This window comes from Papio anubis, chromosome 13 (genome assembly GCF_008728515.1).
Source record: "Papio anubis isolate 15944 chromosome 13, Panubis1.0, whole genome shotgun sequence".
Classification (NCBI taxonomy): domain Eukaryota; kingdom Metazoa; phylum Chordata; class Mammalia; order Primates; family Cercopithecidae; genus Papio; species Papio anubis.
The window spans coordinates 96766324-96789091 of NC_044988.1; the positions used below are offsets into that span (position 1 = coordinate 96766324).

At 45.5% G+C, this 22768-nt stretch overlaps 1 protein-coding gene across 7 annotated transcripts in view; it reads left to right on the forward strand.

Moving 5' to 3' along the window:
- The window catches only part of GARNL3 (GTPase activating Rap/RanGAP domain like 3), a 173017-nt gene that overhangs the window by 117398 nt on the left and 32851 nt on the right, over window positions 1–22768 (forward strand). For all 7 annotated transcript variants that reach the window (XM_017949985.1, XM_017949984.1, XM_017949986.2 and 4 more), the window contains 9 exons: window positions 137–243; window positions 2710–2825; window positions 4701–4805; window positions 5904–5978; window positions 9398–9509; window positions 15095–15193; window positions 15557–15673; window positions 16568–16743; window positions 18493–18651. In XM_017949985.1, the coding sequence (XP_017805474.1) occupies window positions 137–243; window positions 2710–2825; window positions 4701–4805; window positions 5904–5978; window positions 9398–9509; window positions 15095–15193; window positions 15557–15673; window positions 16568–16743; window positions 18493–18651 (1066 nt within the window). The remainder of the gene's footprint in view (window positions 1–136; window positions 244–2709; window positions 2826–4700; window positions 4806–5903; window positions 5979–9397; window positions 9510–15094; window positions 15194–15556; window positions 15674–16567; window positions 16744–18492; window positions 18652–22768) is intronic.

The window sequence follows — 22768 nt, forward strand, 5'->3', positions numbered from 1 at the left end:
CGATCACCCCCCCATGACATGTGGGAATTCTGGGAGATACAATTCAAGTGGAGATTTGGGTGGGGACACAGCCAAACCATATCAAGTGATGATCTTTGAAGAAAAACCAACTAATTCTGTAATATTCTCTACACAGGCTGAAAATATTTTCAGAAGAGAGCGTACCACTCTTTGGCCCTCCCTTGCCAACTCCACCAGTGTTTACAGATCACCAGGAATTCAGGGACTTTTTGCTAGTGAAATGTAAGTTTCTGGTTTGAAATGGTTTTGCAGTTTGTTCTGTCAGAATACATTTCTTCAGATTCTCCCAGGATGGTGTTTAAGGAATGTCATTGTTTAAGCATTCCATGTTCCGTTAATTCTTTGCACAACATATGTTTAGTATTTTGGTCGTGTTGGGTGCGTTTTCTCCTGTGTTTTCATCCCCACCTTCCATCCTGCCACCTGCCTTGAAGCTTCTCTACGCTCATCCACTAAGGACCCTCAGGCCTCAAATTCACCTTTCTGCCCTGTGTTCTGGTACAGCCATTGCTGAATCTCTGCTTGTATATGTATCTGTATCTGTCAGAGAGTGGGATGTAGGTGGGAGAAAGAGTGGTTGTGGGTATATGCTTAGGGATAGGGAGAGTTGTTGGGGAATGTGTGTGCACACTTGTGTGAGTGTATATGTGCACCCATGCACATGTGTGGGAGAGAGACAGAATGAGAACATAATGTGTGTAGACCCAGACTGCCAGGCATCACTTGCTGGTGAGCACATATTTTCACTCTACTGGTGATACCCAAATACCCAACTCTGAGGCCCCATCTCCTAAAGCACAAGAGCTCTGCACATCCCTCCTCAGGGCACCCCTGGGAATTATTTCTGGTAGTCCCATGGTGGGACTGTGTCATTGATGATCAGAAACAAGTTACTTGGGTTCATCCGCTGCAGTTTGCCAGCCCCACGTCCTGGCAGCGCGGCTCAGTCTGTGCCCTCTATGAAGACACTGCTTTCCAGCCTCCTGCCAGGTATGCTGGGTATTGCAGCTGCTTTGCTGGCTGCCTCCTGTTGCCACCCCCAACTCCTCCCCACTACAGTCTTTGCCTAAGTCTGTCACTGTTGTCATGCAGCTCTGAGACATCTGGAGTGCCCCTCTCTTCTCTCTGTCCATCCTGGTCACCTGGCCTCAAGGAAGCATTGACTGAGTCCAAAGCCTCACTGAGTCCTCCATGGACAAGTATTCCCCAACCTCCAGTCTCAATCCTACTCCAGTACTGGCCCACACCAGTCCCTCAGGCCAGGGCAAGGGACGGGCACATGTTGTCTGTCCTCTGTCTTCCTGTCTCCCCAGTCACTCCTTCACAGTCCCGAACATGACTTCTTCTGCACAGAAACAGACAGTGCCAAGCATAAGCGTCAGTTCTAGTCACAGAAACATCCAAGTCCTGGCCAGGCTGTTTGATAGCCTCTCTTCCATGGGAAACCCCTCCCTTCCCTTACAGAGACCTTGGCATGATTCCACAATTTTCTCCTGGAGAACAGAGACATGAAAGACACCTTTACTGAGGCTCCCTCTGCTTTCCAGCTGGGCTCCCTCTCTTTCCAGCTGGACCACCAGCATTGTTACCTCCCATACTCCAACCTATACCAGGGTCCGTGGTGATGTCTCCCTCGACACATTAGAGGCAGCAGACACTGCAAACCATGTGCAACAGATGATGATTTTGTCTGTCCTTTTCCAGAGTTTATACTGATTATTTCAAATGCTGGAACAAGGTCCCCAACTCAGATGGCTGGAGAGCCAGGCAGGGAGCATGAGCAAGGGAGGCGGACTGAGCAGAGGATAGTCAGGAGCGCTGGAAGCTGTGACACACTTGAGAGTGTGTACTCACTGCATCCAACTGAGTCCTTTCAGAGCATGTGGCATGGCCAGTGTTGCCAGATACTCTGAGTTTTCGAATCAAGCCAGAAAGCTGAAATTGTATGTGAAATTGTGCGAGTCTCATGTGTTCAAGTCCAGGGGATCATGCAGAGAGCAAGAAACAGATCTGAAACAGTCAGCAACAGAGTGGGTGTAGCTACTGGAAGCTGAAAGGGTGTTGGCAGCATGGGGCTCAGGAAGAGAGCATTCACTGTAGGGGGCCTGTGGCAGGGAAGGAGCCACTAAAGACCTGTAACCACCAATTAGAGATCACTCAGCAGCGCTAGGGACCCAGCATGTAAGTGGAGCCAGTCAACAGAGGGACTTTCATCAGCGTCATCAAAGACTTGGGGTGAAATGAAACAAAGGGCTAGGTTGATTTGACATTGACGATTTGAAAGTAGAAATAGCAGAAGAATTGCAGATTCAAGGTGATGGGGAGGGTGTGTTGATGAGATGGAGTGTGGGGCCAGGAAGGACCAGGAGGGGTTGGTGCACTGAGAAGACAGGTGGCAGCCAGGGATCAGAGGGTCTTGGAATTCCAAAGTGGATTTAGCAGCATGGTTGAAAACTCCAAGATTACAGGAAATGGCATTTCAACAAAAATCTTGACCTTTTCCCTTATTCAGCCGAAATGAGGCTTTAAAATGGATTGTTCCAAAGTACTAAGCAGAAAAAAAAAAAACCTCAAACAAAAAAATTCCCAGTCACAGAACTAAAGAAAAGAACAGACATGCATAGTTTCAATTTTGTGTGTGTGGCAAGAGATATCTTGTAATTCCCTTTTTAACTTGATTTATTTTAGTAATTAATGGTGAAAAAGCCACTTTGGAAACCCCAACATTTGCCCAGAAGCGTCGGCGTACCCTGGATATGTTGATTAGATCTTTACACCAGGATTTGATGCCAGATTTGCATAAGGTAATTCTGGGTCCATGGTCTTCTTTCCTTCTTATGGGGTCTGAGTTGAGAACACCAGTCTTCAACTCAGCGATGAGGCCCTGGTGAGAAAACATAGGAGGCGCCTTGATCCTTGCTACCAGGACTGTGCTGTGGCCACCATGGACTGGCAGTCTCTCATTGTTACACAAGAAGGAAGGACACTGGGTTTCCATATACAGGAATGTGATTTCCAGAAAGCCAGGGCCTGTGGAAATCAAGGTGCAAACCAGGGACAGGGAGGTTGGGTATCAATCAGCAATCTCTGGAACATTGAAGACGGCTTTATTTGGGGTGGCTGTTCTTAGTAATACTACTCAGCATTGCCAGTCCCGTGAGCTGATGGGTAGGCAAAAGTGGGATTGTAGAAAGAGATAGGGTGCTTTTTTTTTGGAGTTTTATTGGCCAGCCCCATATTCAGTCACTGAAACAAGCATTCCCATTTACTGAAGACCCAGACACTTCATAGGCCTGAGGCATAGCCACACTGATGAGACCCAACACCTTCCTATCACTTCAGGTGCACATGTGCTCTTTTTTTTTGAGACAGAGCTTCTCTCCTGTTGCCCAGGCTGGAGGGCAATGGTGTGATCTCGGCTCGCCACAACCTCAGCCTCCCAGGTTCAAGCAATTCTCCTACCTTAGCCTCCCAAGTAGCTGGGGTTACAGGCATGCACCACTGCACCGGACTAATCTTTTGTATTTTTAGTAGAGACAGGGTCTCTCTATGGTGGTCAGGCTGGTCTCAAACTCCCGACTTCAGGTGATCCACCCGCCTCAGCCTCCCAAAGTGCTGGGATTACTGGCATGAGTCACTGTGCCCGGCCGACCAGCACCATTTCATAGGCACTTCCTAACTTCTGCCTGGTCAGTGTACCCCAACTACTCACAGAGATTGGGCCAGGCTAACCCCAGGACCCTAAAGAGCAAACCTTAATGGGTAATCTGTCAATTCCCTAAGGTCAGGGAAGATACAGAGAGGGTACCAAGATGAGTAATGATGTCCTTCAACATGAGTAATGATATCCCAGCTGAAGCATCACTGCCTGAGCCAGGCTTCCCTAGCCCCCCAGTTGAAGCCAGGTCCCCTGTTAAATGTTTTCATATACTTGCCACAGTTCCCCTTCGTAGCAGTGATCACATGTGCTAAACATGTCATTACTCAATCTGTGTTCCCAGTAGACCCTGTGCTCCACGAGAGACCATGTCTATCACATTCCCAAAATCTGGCAGAGGACTAGGTGCTCAGTCAGTACCTGCTGATTGAATGAGCTTACCCCATTCAGTGACTACAGTTTTAAAGAGAACTAACATTACTAAGTATGCACTAGGCACTGTGTGAGGTACCTTACATGCATTACCTCATTTAAACCTCATAACGCACCTAGGAGGCAGGTATTAACCACACAAAGACACTGAGATTCAGAAATTAACTGATTTGCTCAAGGCGACTCACAGGGCCACAGATTTGCACAGCTCTGCAGGCACCATTCTCATAGAATTCAGTTGGTTGTGTTCCAGGGGGTGCTGCTGTGTAAGATTGGCATCCCAGAGCTGTGCAATGTGGTGGCCCAGATCACACTATTAGTAAGTTAGTAAGTGATAGAGCTGCAGGTCTGCTGATTTCAAAGCCATGTCCTCAGCCCCCACGCAACGTTGGCTTTCCACCTAGTGACTCTGAATCTAGCATCTACCATGGACCTGGTACACAGCAGGTGCTCCATCAATGCTTATTGAGTGAATGAAACAGAAGGTAGAAATAGGACCATTTGGATAAATAGTTTTGTGCACTATGAGAAGCCAGAAGATGAGACTTAACAATGTTTGTGGAATTCATAACTTTTTTTTCTTTTTTAGAACATGCTTAATAGACGATCTTTTAGTGATGTCTTACCAGAGTCGCCCAAGTCAGCACGGAAGAAAGAGGAGGCCCGCCAGGCAGAGTTCGTTAGAATAGGGCAGGTGGGTTTTCTTCTGAAACCTTTTCTGCGAGACATGTAGTTTTGAGTTCCATCCTAACCAGATGGCCCACGTGCAAAGACTTTGTTTGCCTGCTGCTGTAGGAGCTCTGTAATTTCTCTTAGGATTGTTGTGGCAACCACGAGTGAGATTTTTGAGAACCGAGTAGGTGCAGTTCTCTGCAGGCATCACTGAGAGAGCAGCACTCTGCAGAGGTAGGAATGCTGCTGCCTCGAGGCAAGTAGCCACGGGGCCCAGCTCTGGCCCCCTCTCTTCCACAGAGCACAGACCACTTGCCTGCCTCCTAGGGATTTTCTGAAGAATGAGGAACCAATTTGGGAAATGCCTCTGGAACCCATGACTGGCAGGAGGAAGCACAGAGTAGCAGTGGCACTGACAGAAGACTTGAATTGCAATCCTATGACTTGGAAACAATCCAAGTCACCACCAAGTTAGGTGGTGCCCAGTCATCCCCTTATTCCAGACATTGGAGAAAATCACTCTCTTTTTGCCCTGCTTGCATGTGACACTGGTATTTCTGAGTTCTGGGAGGCGACACAGCTGTCTGCCTCGATCGCACATCACAGCATGGAGAAGGAGGAGTGCCCTCAGCTGCAAATAAAGTTCTGGCCCAAAAGTAGAAAGTTGGGCAAGGCAGGTGGAGAGAGGAAAGCCATGTAATCAAGGGAAGCTTAGAGGCAAAGATAGCTTTTTCCCAAAACAGGTGCATTATTACAAGGTTCTCAAACATTGGTTCTTGTTTAAAGATACCCAGACTTTATTTCCAGAGATTCTGATTCATCAAGTTTGAGGCGGGACCTGAGAATCTGTATTTTTTTGATGCTCCTGGTTTATAAATCACAGTAATGATATATTGATTAATTGAAATGACAGAATGCATTTGGATAATTTGGGTTGGGACACTGTCATTAAGGCTTCACTATGTCCAGCTAACTTCAATTCTTAACAAGTCAGTAGAGGAACCTGAAATGTTAGCCTGCAATTACTCCTGTTTTATTAAATTTTTGTCAAATCACAATTGTTTATCCTGCTGTACTTTTGCCGCCTGGTATGCTTTAATAGAGATCTCTGTTCTGTAAGGCACTAAAACTGAAATCCATTGTAAGAGGGGATGCTCCATCAAGCTTGGCAGCTTCAGGGATCTGTAAAAAAGAGGTGAGTTCATGATACTTTCAATTTGAACTTTGAATTCCCATTTTCATTAATGAAATGATTGAGATTCTTGGAAAAAGGTTTGGGAGCAGAAGGAAGAAGAGCATGTCTATTGCAGAGTCCTCAGGGAAAGCCCTAGACAAAATTGAGTGGCCATTTAGTGAGAGCCTCTGTGTTGCCATGGTATGTGCATGCCTTCCCCTGCTTCAATGGAGCAGAGCTGCTGGAGGACCAACCTGGTCAGGCAGGCCAGGCCCCACAGGGCCTCTCAGGCTTTATGTGCATACATATCACCTGGATACCTTGACCAAATGCATGTTCTGATCCAGTAGGTCTGGGTGGGGCTAAGAGTCTATGTTTCCAACAAACTTGCACGTGGTTCCTGTGCTGCTGACCACAGACATGCTTTAAACAGCAAGGCTCTTGGGCAGTGTTGCTCAAGCTTTAGTGTGTATTGAATTCACCCCCAGAGTTTCTGGTTGAGCAGGTCTGGGGTGGGACCCAAAAGTTTGCATCTCCAATGGCTTCCTAGGTGATCTTGATGCTGTTGGTTAGCAGACCACAGCTGAAAAACCACTGCTTAATCTACAGTTCACTCAGCCAGCCAAAAAATTCTTTGGCTATTTATCTACATGCTGTTCCACTTTCCATGGGGGTAAAAACTAAGTGATCATCAAGAATAGAACAGAAAAAAATACACAAATTATATTATGAATATGATTTTGTATTGTAGAACAGTACCTCCATTCAGAATACATAAAAGTTAAATGGGACAGATTTATAGCACATCACCCATTATAAAAGCAAAATAATTATGAATACATTTACCTTACTGATAAAGATATAGATGATGTGATCCTACGTGCTTTGAGGTCTGGTTTCAGGAAAATGATGAGCTCAAAATATAATTAACCCTAAAAACCACAACCAACTTCAGACAAGACTACTGGCAAAGCATCCTTCCCAAAGGCTGCAGCAGTTCCAGTGTCTGCTTATTCCTGTGCACAGTAGGAATGTACTGTTTCCAAGCACATTATAGATATGAGATTCCAGTAAGATTTAATAACAATAAGTTCTTAGGCTTATATTAAAAACAGAAGTCTGTGGAACCATAACTTGTTCACCAGGTAATAACAGAGAGTGAGCGTCCATTGTTGAGGTCAGTACTTATAACCCACCCGCAGGCCACAGACCACCCTCGGAGAAACTCAGCTCCATAGGGCCCCATGGGCTGCTGTGCAGTTGGCTTTGCAGAGACCAGAGTCCCCTGCTGCTCCCAAGAGTGTTCTGTGCCCAAAGAACCCGGCTTTGCCCACCTCTTCAGCACTCATCATTTCATGAGCTGTGGTCATGCTCTTAGAGAGAGCCCAGGAAGAGTCTGCACTTAGACATGAAGGCCTGGAGACCACATTCTCACCCGGTGGAATCCACATGAAGGCTCCCCCATGGAAGGGAGTCCAGGGCAATGGCAAACACTGTCTGTCCTCAGACCAGAGCAACTGTGGGGCCAGATCTGAGTTTGCTGCTGACACTGCACACCCCAGTATTCAACAGTTACTCAGACCTCACATGGTCACTGGCACCTGTGAAAAGCAGTAGACACCCTGCATGCACCCGCCCATTAAAATGGGGCCAGGTGCAGTGGTTCATGCCTATAATCCCAGCACTTTGGGAGGCTGAGGCAGGAGGACTACTTGAGCCCAGAATTGAAGACCACCCTGGGCAACATGGTGAGACCTTGTCTCCAAAAAAAATTAGCCGGGCATGGTGGCTCACGCCTATGGTCCCAACTACTCAGGAGGCTGAGGCGGGAGGATCACTTGAGCCCAGGAGGTCAAGGCTGCAGTGAGCCATGTTCACACCACTGCACTCCAGCCTGGGTGACAGAGCAAGACCTTGTCTCAAAAAAAAAAAAAAAAAAAAAAAAGGGTTAAAATGGCACATATATGCAGCATTTGAGTATAATTTGGGGGGTTTCACAGATCTCCTTGACACCTCTGTGGATCCTGTAGGGCCCTTGGATCTTATAGGGGAAGAACTTCTTTCTGCCTTAGTGTTCCAAACTTGTGTCCTCTGGGCAGAAAACATTTTGTTACTAAGAACTGGTTGTTCTGTCTTGGTGTTACCTAATGCTGATGTCTGTGTTTTCTCCCTATTGACATTTATATTAACTTTGCTTTTTTTATGTTCTCTTGGTGAAGTTACAAATTCAGAATTGCCAGAAATTTTCTTGGGGAAATGCCATTTCAATCAATGACCTGCACTTGTTTAGCCTTTTTTCCATTTACAAAATGTTTTCACATTCTTTAGGGGATCTTTTTAGAACATTACAAGTCTCATCTTAGCAATTAGAATATTCTTTTTAAGGCCATGCATTTCCTAAAGGGAGAGCATCCTTTCCTTTTCTAAGACAGCAGTAACACACAGTATTTACCCCCAGCCCTAATGCTATTTTCAAAGGTGGTCCCCATTGCCCTTCGCTTTACCTTGAGTATGCGAGTGCATGTTTGCCTGGGTACTTAAGAACACACCTACATGTGCACACACAGGGTCTACTACAGCACCAGGTGGGACACATCGGGCCCTGATGCCTGATTGAGAGTAAAAATGAAGATGTAAGACTTCAACTTGGGCCTGGGAATCTCTACAAACTCTTTGAGGCTCATCCAATGCTTTGGAGGGAAGTTAAGAATTCTGTTGAAAATGTCCACAATTCTGGTGTGATTAAGATCACGGTACACAATGCCTCCTACTCCACACATCCACATGTGGCTCTAAGGCTCCCCCTTTATGGCTGAGATGGAAATGAACTAAGAAGAGTTCACTCGGTATAGATATGTCATGCGGAAACCTGAGTAGCTCTGTTCACAGCACTTGCACTCTACAAACTGTTATTTTTTCTTTAAGATTTTGTATCTTATGTGGGTCAATAAGCATTTTCACGTGAAAACAATATCAACCTTTTAAAGCATCATTTATGTTTTACTAATCTGCTGAATCAGCAACACAGGAATCTGACTTTCTTATAGAATAATGTGGGACTTCCTTTAATGATTAAACTAGTATGAATTCTCTAAAACAGAGGCACCATTTGGCCCAGCTCCCAGGTGTTAAAGCAAAATGCTTGCTTAGAAACCGTTACGAATGCATCAGTTGCCCCTGAGAAACATTATAATATTGGAGACAGGTTATGGTGCCAGAAACCTGTGAATTCACTCTTTTCCTATTGCATACGTATTTGAAAGAAGACTTTTCTTCCTAAGAAAGGTAACTGAGTCCAGACCCCAGGGTTTGGCGTGACTCCGCTCCCACGGGGGTATCTGTGTTACTGTTTCAGGTGTGGTACTGTACGTTTCCGTTTGGTGGGCTGCAGTGTATTTTTTCTGGTGCACTTATCTTCCGATGCTTGTATTGCCTCACAGCCGTGGGAGCCCCAGTGTTTCTGCAGTAATTTCCCTCACGAAGCCGTGTGTGCAGATCCCTGGGGCCAGGCCTTGCTGGTTTCCACTGATGCTGGCGTCTTGCTAGTGGATGGTTAGTGAGTAGCTGCTCCTACAAATGTCTTTTTCATATAACTTGTAGTACTTCTAAGATGAGTGACCACCAACCAACTCCCTTTGGACCATAAATGTATGGTCTGCAGAGAGTTTAGCGAAGTTTTATTTCCTTATGAAATTAAACCCTTGTTTTCAGGGCAAGCAGAAGTAATATACTCTGAGCCAAGCATGCTGGAGGGTGGGCCATAGGTTCTCTTCCCAAAATATATGATGGGACTGTGGATATCAAATAACCTGTGAAAAGAATCTCTTTTTGAGCCAATACTTATTATCGCTCCAACATTTTACTTTAAATCAACAAGGACACATTATTTAGAACCACTGTCTCAGGGACATTCTCTCTCTCGAAGTCTTAAAAAAAAAAAAAAAAAAAAAGATTTCTGATTCAAAAAGTACTGATTTCCAAAACAAACCATAAGAACCTTAGATAACTCATTTTTGATGGATATAGAAACAAAAAGATTTTGACAAGGAGACAGATTTCAGCTCAATATAAAATCACACATTCTGACAGCCAGATAGATCAGCCTGCCCGGGGAGTTAGTCTGTTCTCTGTCACCACAGATCAGCCACCGTCGCCCAGAGAGGGTGCAACTTCAGAGCAGGTGTAGACTCAAGGACGGTGTGGTCCCTTCCATCAGGAGTCCCCTTTAGATTATTCCAGACCCTGAATGAATGACAGAGGAGCTAAACACTAGTAACAGGTTGTCTCCTGGGCTTCAGAGGGAGCCATAGGCACAGAGACAATGTCTTCAAAGGGCATTTCCTCGGACTGCCCAGAAACAGCTGCCCGGTCTCTGGTTACCATAGTGACATTTTGTGAGAATCCCAAAGCCGCCACTGTGATAATGACATAATGGCCTAAAACTGGAGCATCTTCCCATCCTTCAGTACAACCTATACATCCTCCCTCCAGCACTTACTGGGCACATTTACCAAGCACCTGCTGTGTGCCGGGGCCCCATGCCCGGTGCCTTCTGAAGTATGATAGATGTGAGCCATGCTTCATAATGGAACTGTTTCTGACCTCATCTGTCATTTTTGATACGTGTTTCAATTGTGTGCCCATAGTTATTGTATCTATAATGAACTTAACAAAAGGCAGATAATTTAAAATTCATAAATTTATAATTTAAATTCAGTATATAATTTTTGAAATTACAAAATGATTGGAAACTGTGATCTTAAAGAAAACTCACCCTCTATGAGCCTTGAGTTTCTCTAAATTGGGGATAATTTTTTAAGATGCTGAAAATAGTTTATAATGATGAAAATTGGTGAAACAAAATGGGATGATGATCACAACTACAAGGAGGGGCTAAAGTTATCTGTATTAAGTGTTTACATAGTGGTTGGCACATAGTAGTAACTTATTAAATGGCAGCTATTATCTTTACTATGTCTCTATGAAATTGCTAAGAGGTAATAAAATCCTTCCGGGCACAGTGGCTCACGCCTGTAATCCCAGCACTTTGGGAGGCTGAGGCGGGCGGATCATAAGATCAGGGGTTTGAGACCAGCCTGGCCAATGTGGTGAAACCCCATCTCTAACTAAAACAATACAAAAATTAGCCAGATGTGGTGGCGGGTGCCTGTAGTCCCAGCTACTTGGGAGGCTGAAGCAGGAGAAGCACTTGAACTCTGGAGGAGGAGGTTGGAGTGAACCAAGATCGCAGCACTGCACTCCAGCCTGGTGACAGAGCGAGACTCCATCTCAAAAAAAAAAAAAAAAAAAAGTAGGCCAGGCGCGGTGGCTCACGCCTGTAATCCCAGCACATTGGGAGGCCGAGGTGGGCGGATCACGAGGTCAGGAGATTGAGACCATCCTGGCTAACATGGTGAATCCCCGTCTCTACTAAAAATACAAAAAATTAGCTGGCATGGCGGCAGGCGCCTGTAGTCCCAGCTACTCAGGAGGCTGAGGCAGGAGAATGGCGTGAACCCGGGAGGCAGAGCTTGCAGTGAGGCGAGATCACACCACTGCACTCCAGCCTGGGCAACAGAGCGAGACTCCGTCTCAAAAAAAAAAGAAAAGGAAAGGAAAAAAAAGGCCGGGCGCAGTGGCTCACGCCTGTAATCCCAGCACTTTGGGAGGCCGAGGTGAGTGGATCACGAGGTCAGGAGATCGACTATCTTTACTAACACGGTGAAACCCCATCTCTACTAAAAATACAAAAAATTAGCCGGGCGTGGTGGTGGACGCCTGTAGTCCCAGCTACTCGGGAGGCTGAGGCAGGAGAATGGCGTGAACCTGGGAGGTGGAGCTTGCAGTGAGCCGACATCACACCACTGCACTCCAGCCTGGGCGACAGAGCAAGACTCCGTCTCAAAAAAAAAAGAAAAGAGTAGGCCAGGCTCAGTGGCTTATGCCTGTAATCCCAACACTTTGGGAGGCCGAGGCAGGCAGATCACCTGAGGTCAGGAGTTTGAGACCAGCCTGACCAACATGGAGAAACCCTGTCTCTACTAAAAATACATTAGCTGGGTGTGGTGGTGCATGCCTGTAATCCCAGCTACTCGGGAGGCTGAGACAGGAGAATTGCTTGAACCCGGGAGGCGGAGGTTGCAGTGAGCCGAGATTGCACCATTGCACTCCAGCCTGGGCAACAAGAGTGAAACTCCGTCTCAAAAAAAAAAAAAAAAAGTAATAAAATCCTTAGCTCTTACCAAAAGTGAAACAACAACAACAACAAAAGGAATTTAAAAAACAGACTTTAGAGGTTTAGTGCAGTCTGTAGTTTTATGGATGAACAAGCTGAGGCCTAAATAAATGATGCGAGTTAACCAAGATCTCACAACTGGTTAGTGGCACATCTGGAACTGGTACCCAGATGTGATTGTTAGTCCAGGACTCTTTCCACTAAACCAACTACATTATATTAAACTCTACCAATGTCTCCAACACAGATTTCCAAAAATATAGTCCTGGGCAAATAATTATGAAAAATTTTGTGATTTAAAGAATGTTCACTCCTTCCCTTTTGCCCTTTTGGGAAAGAGAAAGTGTGCTTCATAATGACTATTCGTAAGCTTGCCTAAAACCGAAATACTCTATTTGAGTTGCCTCTATTTTTTAAAATGCAAAATCCAAACCAAAATTACCAAGTTCCTTTCTGAAATTTTTATCTTAAGGATCCAAAATTTAATAGAAATGTCAGATATAAGGAGTATTGTGATTTGCCAGGAAATTCTTCCTTCCAAATTTGAAGGAAGTCATCTTCGACAGGATGGTGGGTGTAGCTGTTTATACCCACCATTGGCTTAGATTTATGATTTGAATTAGTTTTTTCATGTCCTTATTGTACGACGATGCTTCTGTTTGTTTTTGCTTAAAAAAAAAAAAAAAAGAATAATCTTCAGGGCCTTCTTTATATTTCTTATTGTGCTTTTAAGCCACAATTCTCTTATTTCTTTGTTTACCTTTTTCTTGTCTACATTTAATGACATTATGAACTGTTGCCATGAGTGAGTCCACCCATTTTGTTTCAGACTGACTTCCACTCTATCCCATTAGCCTCTGCTTAATTTCATTAGATGTATCCCTTGAGAGTCTACTCCTTTCAAGGTCATCATTAAAAATCAAGATCTTTTGTATCCTAAGTTAGCAAAACCTACTTTGAAAGGAAACTAAATACTGATTAAATATGCTCTCACCATGTGTTTTGGTTTTGCAGTAACAGAAAAGCTGGTTCTAAAAGAGTGTTCTTCATAAAGAGATTACAGGAAGGAAAGCATTGTCATCAGTCAGTCATTAAATCCACCTGTCACTCTGTCAGATCCTTGCCTCCACTTCCTTCTTGTGTTGTACACAAACTTGTTCAGCCATCTGAGAAAGACTGGATGGAGAATAAGTGCTAATTCACTCTGTACATAGCTCAGCAGCTGTACAATGTATACCTCTGTTCCTATGTAAAATGAAAGGCCTCTGTCATTTATTAATTCCTTGGAGTGCTGTTGCTGCTGTGGCCGCATCTCTATCCACTGGGATATGGGGCTGCTCCAACATCCCAGTTTATGTTCCAACACTGGTGAAAAGCATGGCTTTGTCCTTGCACAGGCTTGGGCTCCACATGCTGGAGGTGTGACCTCAGACAAGTCATTAACACCAAGCCTCAGGCTCCTCCTTTGTTCAATGGGAATATTATAAGTTCCTACCTAGTAGGGTCATCTGGACTTTTAAGTTAAACATATGAAACCCTAAGCATTAGGGTCTGGCATAGAGAAAGCCCTTAGTGTATGTTACCTGTCCCTGCTGTGACTGCTCTTCTCCCACAAATGGAATAATTGTAGTTATTTAGCCAACTATGATGATGGGTATTAGGGTGATCATCCCACGTTTTGAAAAATTAAGTCTGCCCCAACGGAAGTACAAAGACCCTGAGAATTAGTTCCATTTTGTGGAAGCCCAGGGTAGAGGAGGCAGAAAAGTGGTTGATGAGCTATTGTAAAATTTGCATTCACCCCAATATTTAAGAGGAACAAGAGACAAGCCCTAGACATATTACTAAGCTTAGCTTAGTCTGTGCTCTGACAAATCTGAGCCCTCACAGGCCTACAGGAGTGGGAGCTCCTTCCCCCACTTGCGGGATAGTTATTAATCCTGATGGTGAAAGCTCTGTTCCCTCCTGGATACCACCCATGAAGGGATGAACTCCCAACCACACTTAGATTTCTGGAAAAGAAAAGATCCTCAGAGCCCCTTGCTCCTAAATTTTAAACAAATCCAACCCTGCAGCAAAGCATTTGCAGAATAAATGCAGGTGAAGACTGGGCCAGCCACTTCTGCCCCAAATGTCTCCACCATCCCGGACACCTCTGCCTTGCCCTGATTCTGCCGTCCATCTCAGAACAGACCCTTTTGCTTTCGGAACTGAATGGAACAGCGTTAGTAATTCCTTTAGCCCCCTGTGTCCTCGGGGCCCCCAGGAGCAAAGTAATTGTTAGCAACTTCGATTCCCAGTGAGTAACCTCAACAACAAATCCTGTAATTTCAAATATTACATAACAATAAGAAAATACTTGGGCCGGGCGCGGTGGCTCAAGCCTGTAATCCCAGCACTTTGGGAGGCCGAGGCGGGTGGAACACGAGGTCAGGAGATCGAGACCATCCTGGGCTGACACATGCGTGAAACCTCCGTCTCTACTAAAAATACAAAAAAAAAAAAAAAAAAAAAAGAAAATACTCGAGAGAAATGGCTGCTCTTTTTTTTTTTTAACTTGGTGTTCAGGCCTTTGGTACAACCCTAGTAAAAAATGGTATTGGGAGATGTTGCTTTTTCTTTGATGAACACAAATAGCGTTCTCATGCTTCTGCTGCTATGCCCCCTATATAGAGTTCGGAATATAGAATTGCCTATGGGAAGAAAGCACCAGTACTTGTTCCTGAGCTAGGAGGAGAACAGTGTTTGAACGTATTGTGTAGAGCTTATGAAAGCCCTAGAAGCTGACTTCCTTCCTTGCCTAGAGAGAACCTGGGTTCAAAACTACCCACAGGCACATTCGGTGGGTTCTGGAAAGCATGGGCTGGGTTGCAGTGATGGGTAACCAGGTTTCCTTTTCCAGATGACCTTCCATCAGTGTCCGTGTTTGACAGAACTCTGCCAGTGAAGCAGATGCACGTGCTCGAGACCCTGGACCTTCTGGTTCTCAGAGCAGACAAAGGTGGTATCCCCTGCCGGGTGGCATGCTGTGGAGGAAGGAAAACAGTTGTCTTCTGTGGCCCACACCACAGGTCGCCGGGGTCTGACGGCGTAGGCTCTGCCAGCTGTTTCCTTTCCTGATGCCCAGTGCTTGGGATCCCTCAGTGGCCCCTTCGTTCTCTGGGGAGGGAAGCCGTGGCAGGGGGTGGTGGGGAGGAAAGGGATGCATATGTAATTGCTTTATCGGTTAAAAGTGGTGTCGGGTGCCTCCCGAATTCCAGAACATCTCCAGTCCTAGTTTTCCTACACAGTCGGCCCTTGGAGGCCGTTCAGGTCACCTTACTTTTCCATTTAATCTCCTCCTCTGCCCTTTTTATGTCACTAGGAAAAGATGCTCGCCTCTTTGTCTTCAGGCTAAGTGCTCTGCAAAAGGGCCTTGAGGGGAAGCAGACTGGGAAGAGCAGGTCTGACTGCAGAGAAAACAAGTTGGAGAAAACAAAAGGTGACTTGATAGATTGGTAGATTCCATTTAATTCATTTTTTTCCCCTCACGCTGCCCAGATTTTGCTGAAAATAAAAATGAGTAGGAATTTGATCTTATTAGTTTGTTTTTTGTTTGGAAACATCACAAAAATAGCAACACTGTTTCCATAAGAAGCTTGAAAGCTAGACAAACACATTGAGGACTAGAAGAAATGCTAGGCCTTGCATAACAGGTTCTAGAAATGCGTTAAACTCTGTTAGCAAATCTGTTACTGAAGAAATGTTTAGACTTTGGTTCCTGGAGCTCTCATTACTTTAATTGATGCCATGTAGTAGGTATGAAGTTAAGTTCACAAACTCTAGAATATAGGGAATAGGACTTCCTTTCCTTTCCTTTTTCCTTTTTCCTTTCCTTTCCTTTCCTTTCGGCAGAGTCTCACTCTTGTTGCCCAGGCTGGAGTGCAATGGCACGATCTCAGCTCACTGCAACCTCTGCCTCCTGGGTTCAAGCGATTCTCCTGCCTCAGCCTCCTAAGTAGCTGGGATTACAGGCGCCCACCACCATGCCCAGCTAATTTTTGTATTTTTAGTAGAGATGGGGTTCCACCAAGTTGGCCAGTCTGGTCTCGAACTCCTGACCTCAGGTTATTCGCCCACCTCGGCCTCTCTAAGTGCTGGGATTATAGGTGTGAACCATTGCACCTGGCTGGGAATAGGATTTTCTTAATTTTCCTGTAACTCAACCTAATTTTAATATCTAGTCTCCATTTTGCCTAGTATCAGAAATATTCTTAGTCCATTCACTGAGTTATGCTTAATTTCCAGGATTCCTAGGTATTGCCAAATTACCAAGGCCTGGGGGCTTCCACACCTGCCTGTCACATGTAGGGCATCATTTCTTTCTTCTGCCCAGGCTGCCACCTGTATGCTATTAACACTCACCACAGCAGAGAGCTGAGGATTGTGGTCGCAATTCGGAATAAACTACTACTGATCACAAGAAAACACAACAAGCCAAGCGGGGTCAGCAGCACCTCATTGTTATCTCCCCTATCTGAGTCACCTGTTGAAGAATTCCAGTACATCAGGGTAGGTTTGCTCTTTAAACCATCTGTCTCCCAGCCAAGGTGCCATGAGGCAGACTCTGTCCTTCCACCCAGGGTTTGTTACCCACTGAGGTTGTTCCGCTGTTTGGTAGCCAACTAGGAAAACCCTTACCCTGGTGCTCTTGTTTCCCCCAGAAGACTAAAGCTACAGCTCATTGATTCCAGTGAATATCTACGGGTACTGTTCTAGGTACAAAGGACACAGCGATGACCAAAACAAAGTCTTCTGATGGGGTTTACTTTCCAGTTGACAGTTAACAGAAATAAGCAAATAAAGCTATGATGGCTGGCAGAAAGAAGTACTAAAATTAAATATAGAGGAGGGCTAGGGAACAAAGGATAATAGAGCAGGGAGTTGGGAACGTCTGTTTCAGAAAGAATGTCCCAGGAAGCCCTCTCTGAATAGGTTTACCTCTGAGCAGGGATCCAAAAGAAGTATGGGAGTGAGTGATGAGGATATCTAGGGAAAGGATATTCTAGGCAGAGGGAGCAGCCAGGCAAGGGCCCTGAGGTCCTATTGAAGGCACAGTCAAGAGCAGAGGGAACAAGGCAGGCAGGTCAGAGAGAACGGGGAAATATGCTCTTGAGCCCTCAGGCCATTGCAAAGACTTTGGCCTTGACTCTGAGTGAGATGGGAAACCATTGGAAGATTTGAAGCAGAGAAGTGGCATGTTTTGAAAAGATTGTGCTGGCTTCTGGGTAGAGGGGAGCTTAGGAGGCCAAGGGTGGAAATAAGAAGGCCTGCAACAAGACCAGTGCAGGATCCTGGCAAGAAAGGTTGGTGGCTTTGGTAGCAGGAGAGATGGGAAGAAGCAGTGGGCAATGCTTTCCTGCTTGCCTCAGTCAGCAGGATTTGCTGGGAGATTGAAGGGGAGCCTTGTGAGAGAAACCTCCTCCAGGCTCAAGTTCCCTCCCTGACGTCACCATCTCTTACCTTTTAAAGACTAGGGTACATTAAGGTATGGAATATATCTAACATTGGCCACTGAGATGGAGTATTTCTACTGGTGAGCTGAGAAATTATTTTTTGCCTAGAGTTAAAGCCTTTTGAATTATGCCTATGAATTTCTGCTAATGTTCAACTTCAGGGGACAGAGCAGCATGACAGTTAAGTTAAAACACGTTAAAATCTTGCTCTAGTTAGGTGTTAGCTTTCTTCGTATAGTGATTAGCTATTTTAATGCAGATTTACATGCAGCATATACATTTATGTAATATGAGCACTGAAATGGCATTTCCTGAGTTTATATCTTAACTCTACCCTGTGTAAACTTTGTGATTGACTTCTAAGCCTCAGTTTCCTCACCTTTAAGACAGAATAGTAGCTGTACCTACCTTATAAGTAGGATTCAATGAGAACAGTGCCTAGCATATGTTAAGTACACAAATAGATTAGTTAGCAATTATTAATACTATCACTGAATCCCAGGACAAGACCAGACAATGTAAGGGATAAAGCAGACCATACTGTTGATTCCATTTTGTTAAATTGTTTCCTGGCCTCGACCCTTTCCAGTAGACAGAGGCCTGAGTCTTGAGGACAGGTTATGGAAAGGAGATGTCTGATGTGACCCCTGGCACTTTCCTCTCTTGTCCCTTCTTCCCTGTAGCACAAGGCTCTGCAGGAGCCTGGAGAAGGTGGTCTCTGAAAGGAGGGAATGGGCAGTGGGGCTTGGCATGGAGCTGGCTGCTCTGTTCTCACCCGTCTCTTGTATCCTCACCAACCACACAGGAGATCTGTCTGTCCGACTCTCCCGTGGTGATGACCTTAGTGGATGGGCCAGCTGAAGAGAGTGACAATCTCATCTGTGTGGCTTATCGACACCAGTTTGATGTGGTGAACGAGAGCACAGGAGAAGCCTTCAGGCTCCACCACGTGGAGGCCAACAGGGTAAGCCAGCGGTTGTGGGGACAAGTGGGAATCAGAAAAGACTAATCATCATTGTGTCTTCTAACCCTGAGATGCCATGATTTGGATTTCTTTAAAGTTATGTACTATTCATCACATCAGTATTGTGTGATTCACTATTTAGACTGAGCTATGTGAAGTTGCCATTTTTATAGGTCAGAATGGTTCTATGTATTATCATGTGACTGCCCTGTTTAGTTTTCAGATCTTTCCTTGCCACTCCATCCTTCCAAATAAAAGAGACATGAAGAGGCCAGGCACAGTGGCTCACGCCTGTAATCCCAGCACTTTGGGAGGCCAAGGCAGGAGGATTGCCTGAGCCCAGGAGTTCGAGACCGGTCTGGGCAACATGGCAAGACCTTGTCTGTATTTAAAATTTAAAAAAAAAAAAAAAAAAAAAAGACATGAAGAGTCAAAATTTTGACTGAATATAATAACTAAATAAGTGAGAGCATTTGTTAGATGATTTGTCCTGGGAGGGCACTTGGAGAATAAGCTTGACCTCTGAGGGACTGCAGACTCTCATTTTGGGGACTGGGTGGCCAGAGTGGGTACAGCACCCTCCCTACCCCCTTAAAAGCCCAGTAGGAAAGGAAGAAGGGGTGGAAACCCATTAGGAGAGAGTGAGCGGGCAGATCTGCCCTAAGAGTCTACACCCCTGGCCTGATACACAGAGAACAAGGATGTCCTAGTGTGGCACAAAATCTAGGGCCACCCAAAACTGCACTCATATTCTAAAGGTGACTGTGTGGGGTTTAAACCTTGGTGCCCACTGGACAGTGGTGAGCACTCACCACCCTGAGGCCTGGCAGCCTGTCACTGGCGATCGTTCAACACTGACACTGACATTAGCAGATCACAGAGCTCTTCAGCCCGTGTATCTCTATGAGGCAGGACAAGGCCCACTGTCAGTGAGCCATTGAGGTTTGCATCATGCAGTGCAAGCCAGTATTCTGGCCTAGGTACCGAGGAAACCACAGAATGGGGATGTCCGCTCCAGGGAGACTGTAGTTCCTAGTGAGGGCTTCTGGACCCACAGGCTACCTCCAGTCCTGTTCAGCTAAATCAAAGAGACTGCGGAATTCTTCCAATTATGCTTTACAGTTTGTATTAATTGGAAATATGCTCCATATAAATATTCATTAAAATTGCTAATTACTATTTTAGGAAGACTTAAGACCTAATTAGAGCAAGATTTTAAGAAACAGAAAAATCAGAAATAGAAAAATCTAGATGTAATTAGGAGACCTTCTTGTCTTTAGCTGTTATTGATCACAGAGTGGTCTGTCATTTCTCTTATCTATATTGGTGGTGACCAGACCTGTCTGCAATTGGAGTCATCTGAGAAATTTGAAAAGCTACTACTGCCTGTGTTGCTCCTCCAGGGATTTCCTGGGTCTGAAGTGTGGCATGGGTTTGGGTATGTTTAAATGGTCCCCAGATAATTTTAATATTTAGCCAAGTTGGGAATCCCTGGTATATTTCATTGCTTTGCAGCCCTGGCTGTCATCCCTTGGAGAGCTTTAAAAAGATCAGTGTCTGACCCCAGGCCAAGCCAATTATATCAGAATCTGGAGGTGTGTGGTACTTGGGAGCCAATATTTTTTAAGTCTGCCCTCAGGTGATACTAATATAGACCTAGGAGAAGGAGTAGGTCCTGAAACTTCCTAATTTAAAGCTGAGAGGAATGTCACCCACTCCCCTCACCCCCCAACCCCCCACTGCCTGGGCATCCCTGGACCAGCATGTCTTCCCACCCAGACTTCTGAGGAGCAGGGGCCCTGGTTTGTCCTTTAAAAGTTCTCACCCCCTTGGCCAGGCACAGTGACTCACACCTGTAATCCCAGCACTTTGGGAGGCCGAGGCGGGTGGATCTCCTGAGGTCAGGAGTTCGAGACCAGCCTGGCCAACATGGCGAAACCCCATCTCTACTAAATATACAAAAATTAGCCAGGCCTGGTGGCACGCACCTGTAATCCCAGCTACTCGGGAAGCTGAGGAAGGAGAATCACTTGAAACCAAGAGGCGGAGGTTGCAGTGAGCCGAGATTGTGCCACTGCACTCTAGCCTGGCGACAGAGTGAGACTCTGTCTCAAAAAAAAGAAAAAAGAAAAAAAAAAAAGAAGTTCCCACCCCCTTCTTCCTTCTCAAAACTGTGTGAGCAGCCAAACAAAGCAGAAATGCCGTGGTGCAGCAGGTCCTTGTTCAATCAGTCCTTTTCCTGACAACTAGTTTCTTAAGACTTAGCCAGCTTTTGGTAGTGGAAAAGTCCTCACCTTATTTCAGAGAAAGTTTCTGACAAGTTCTATTTTAAAATAAATCATGCTTAAGTGGCTGAAAATTATGCAGTTTACTTACTCATCAGGGTAGCGATAGAGAAAAAATCATTTTATTAAATTTCTTTTATATGATCTTTTTATTATTTACCTATATTTAATGTCCTATAATTCAGTATAGGATTTCTTTTTCTTATGATTTGTAAAGACCCTGGATGAATTGGGTTAAGAACCATTTTCTTTGATGACTTCTGTGTTTAGTTTTTTGGATGGCTGTCAGGAATGACTCTCAAGTTTTCTGTCCTTTCTTCAATGTGCTTTTTAAAAGACAAATATACATTGGGAGGCTGAGACGGGCGGATCACGAGGTCAGGAGATCGAGACCATCCTGGCTAACCCGGTGAAACCCCGTCTCTGCTAAAAAATACAAAAAACTAGCCGGGTGAGGTGGCGGGCGCCTGTAGTCCCAGCTACTCAGGAGGCTGAGGCAGGAGAATGGCGTGAATCCGGGAGGCGGAGCTTGCAGTGAGCTGAGATCCGGCCACTGCACTCCAGCCTGGGCGACAGAGCGAGACTCTGTCTCAAAAAAAACAAAAAAGACAAATATACAAAGTTTTTTCCTAAGAGAAAAAAAAAAATTTGTATTTTATTTACTGAGACGGAGTCTCATTCTGTCGCCCAGGCTGGAGTGCAGTGGTGCGATCTTGGCTCACTGCAACCTCCAACTCCCTGGTTCATGCGGTTCTCCTGCCTCAGCTTCACGAGTAGCTGAAATTACTGGCACGGCCACCCTGCCCAGCTAAGCTTTGTATTTTTAATAGAGACAGGGTTTCACCATGTTGACCAGGATGGTCTCAATCTCCTGACCTTGTGATCCTCCCGCCTCCACCTCCCAAAGTGCTAGGATTACAGGTGTGAACCACTGCACCCGGCCAAGAAAATAAAAATTTTAAGGAAAAAAAAAAACCTTTCCTAGTTCCTGGCTCTGAGAGGATCAGCGTGCACAGCCCTCCCGTGGTAGAATGGCGACTGCACGGCTCCCAGCAGGCACAGGTGCTTAGTCCGATGCACTCACTCATCTTTCAGGGAGTGTACTGTCTGGCTGGGGAGATGAGCCCTAAGAAAATGAAGAAGATAATGAGCTATATGTTTTCTAATAGCTGGTTAGAAATAGGCCTTGTGGGAACAGGACTAGCTTTTTACCAAGATGTTCCTGCAGCTCAGCACGCAGGGCAGTGGGGACACAGCCTGGGTCATTGGAATTTCATCTCCATTCCGTCTACACTTACTGCCTGCCCGCCTCTGCAGGCACCAGTGTTAACTGGGCAGGCCTCACTTCCTGCTGCCATTCCTCCTCTCTTAGGCAGGACCACTTGGTCCCTATTTCAGGCTTCTACCCACCTCGGGTTCTATTACAATACTAGCTCAAGAGAGGAAATGTTTAAGAAGCACTAAAGCAACATTCTGAAAGTCACTGTCAACTTCACTGTACCAGTGGGCCTGCTGTGACCCACTGCCGCTGCTCTAGCCACACAGCACTGACCTCGTTCCCAAAACCAAGGGCTCCTCTGGGAGGAACTGCAGGCGTGGTCATGGGATCTGGGTCCCTGGTTTATGGGAGGGCTCAGGTCCTCATCTTGACATCTGCCCAGAATCCAGTGGTTCTCAGCTGGGGGCTGAGCCCAGAAGCACAGGGAGGGCTGAAGGCAGAGCCAGCTAGGGGAGGCACAGTTCCCACTTCACCTGTTACAAGTCTGTGTTTTGAATCTTTACAACCACCATATATTATTTGTTATCATTTTAAAATACCAATAAAATGAACT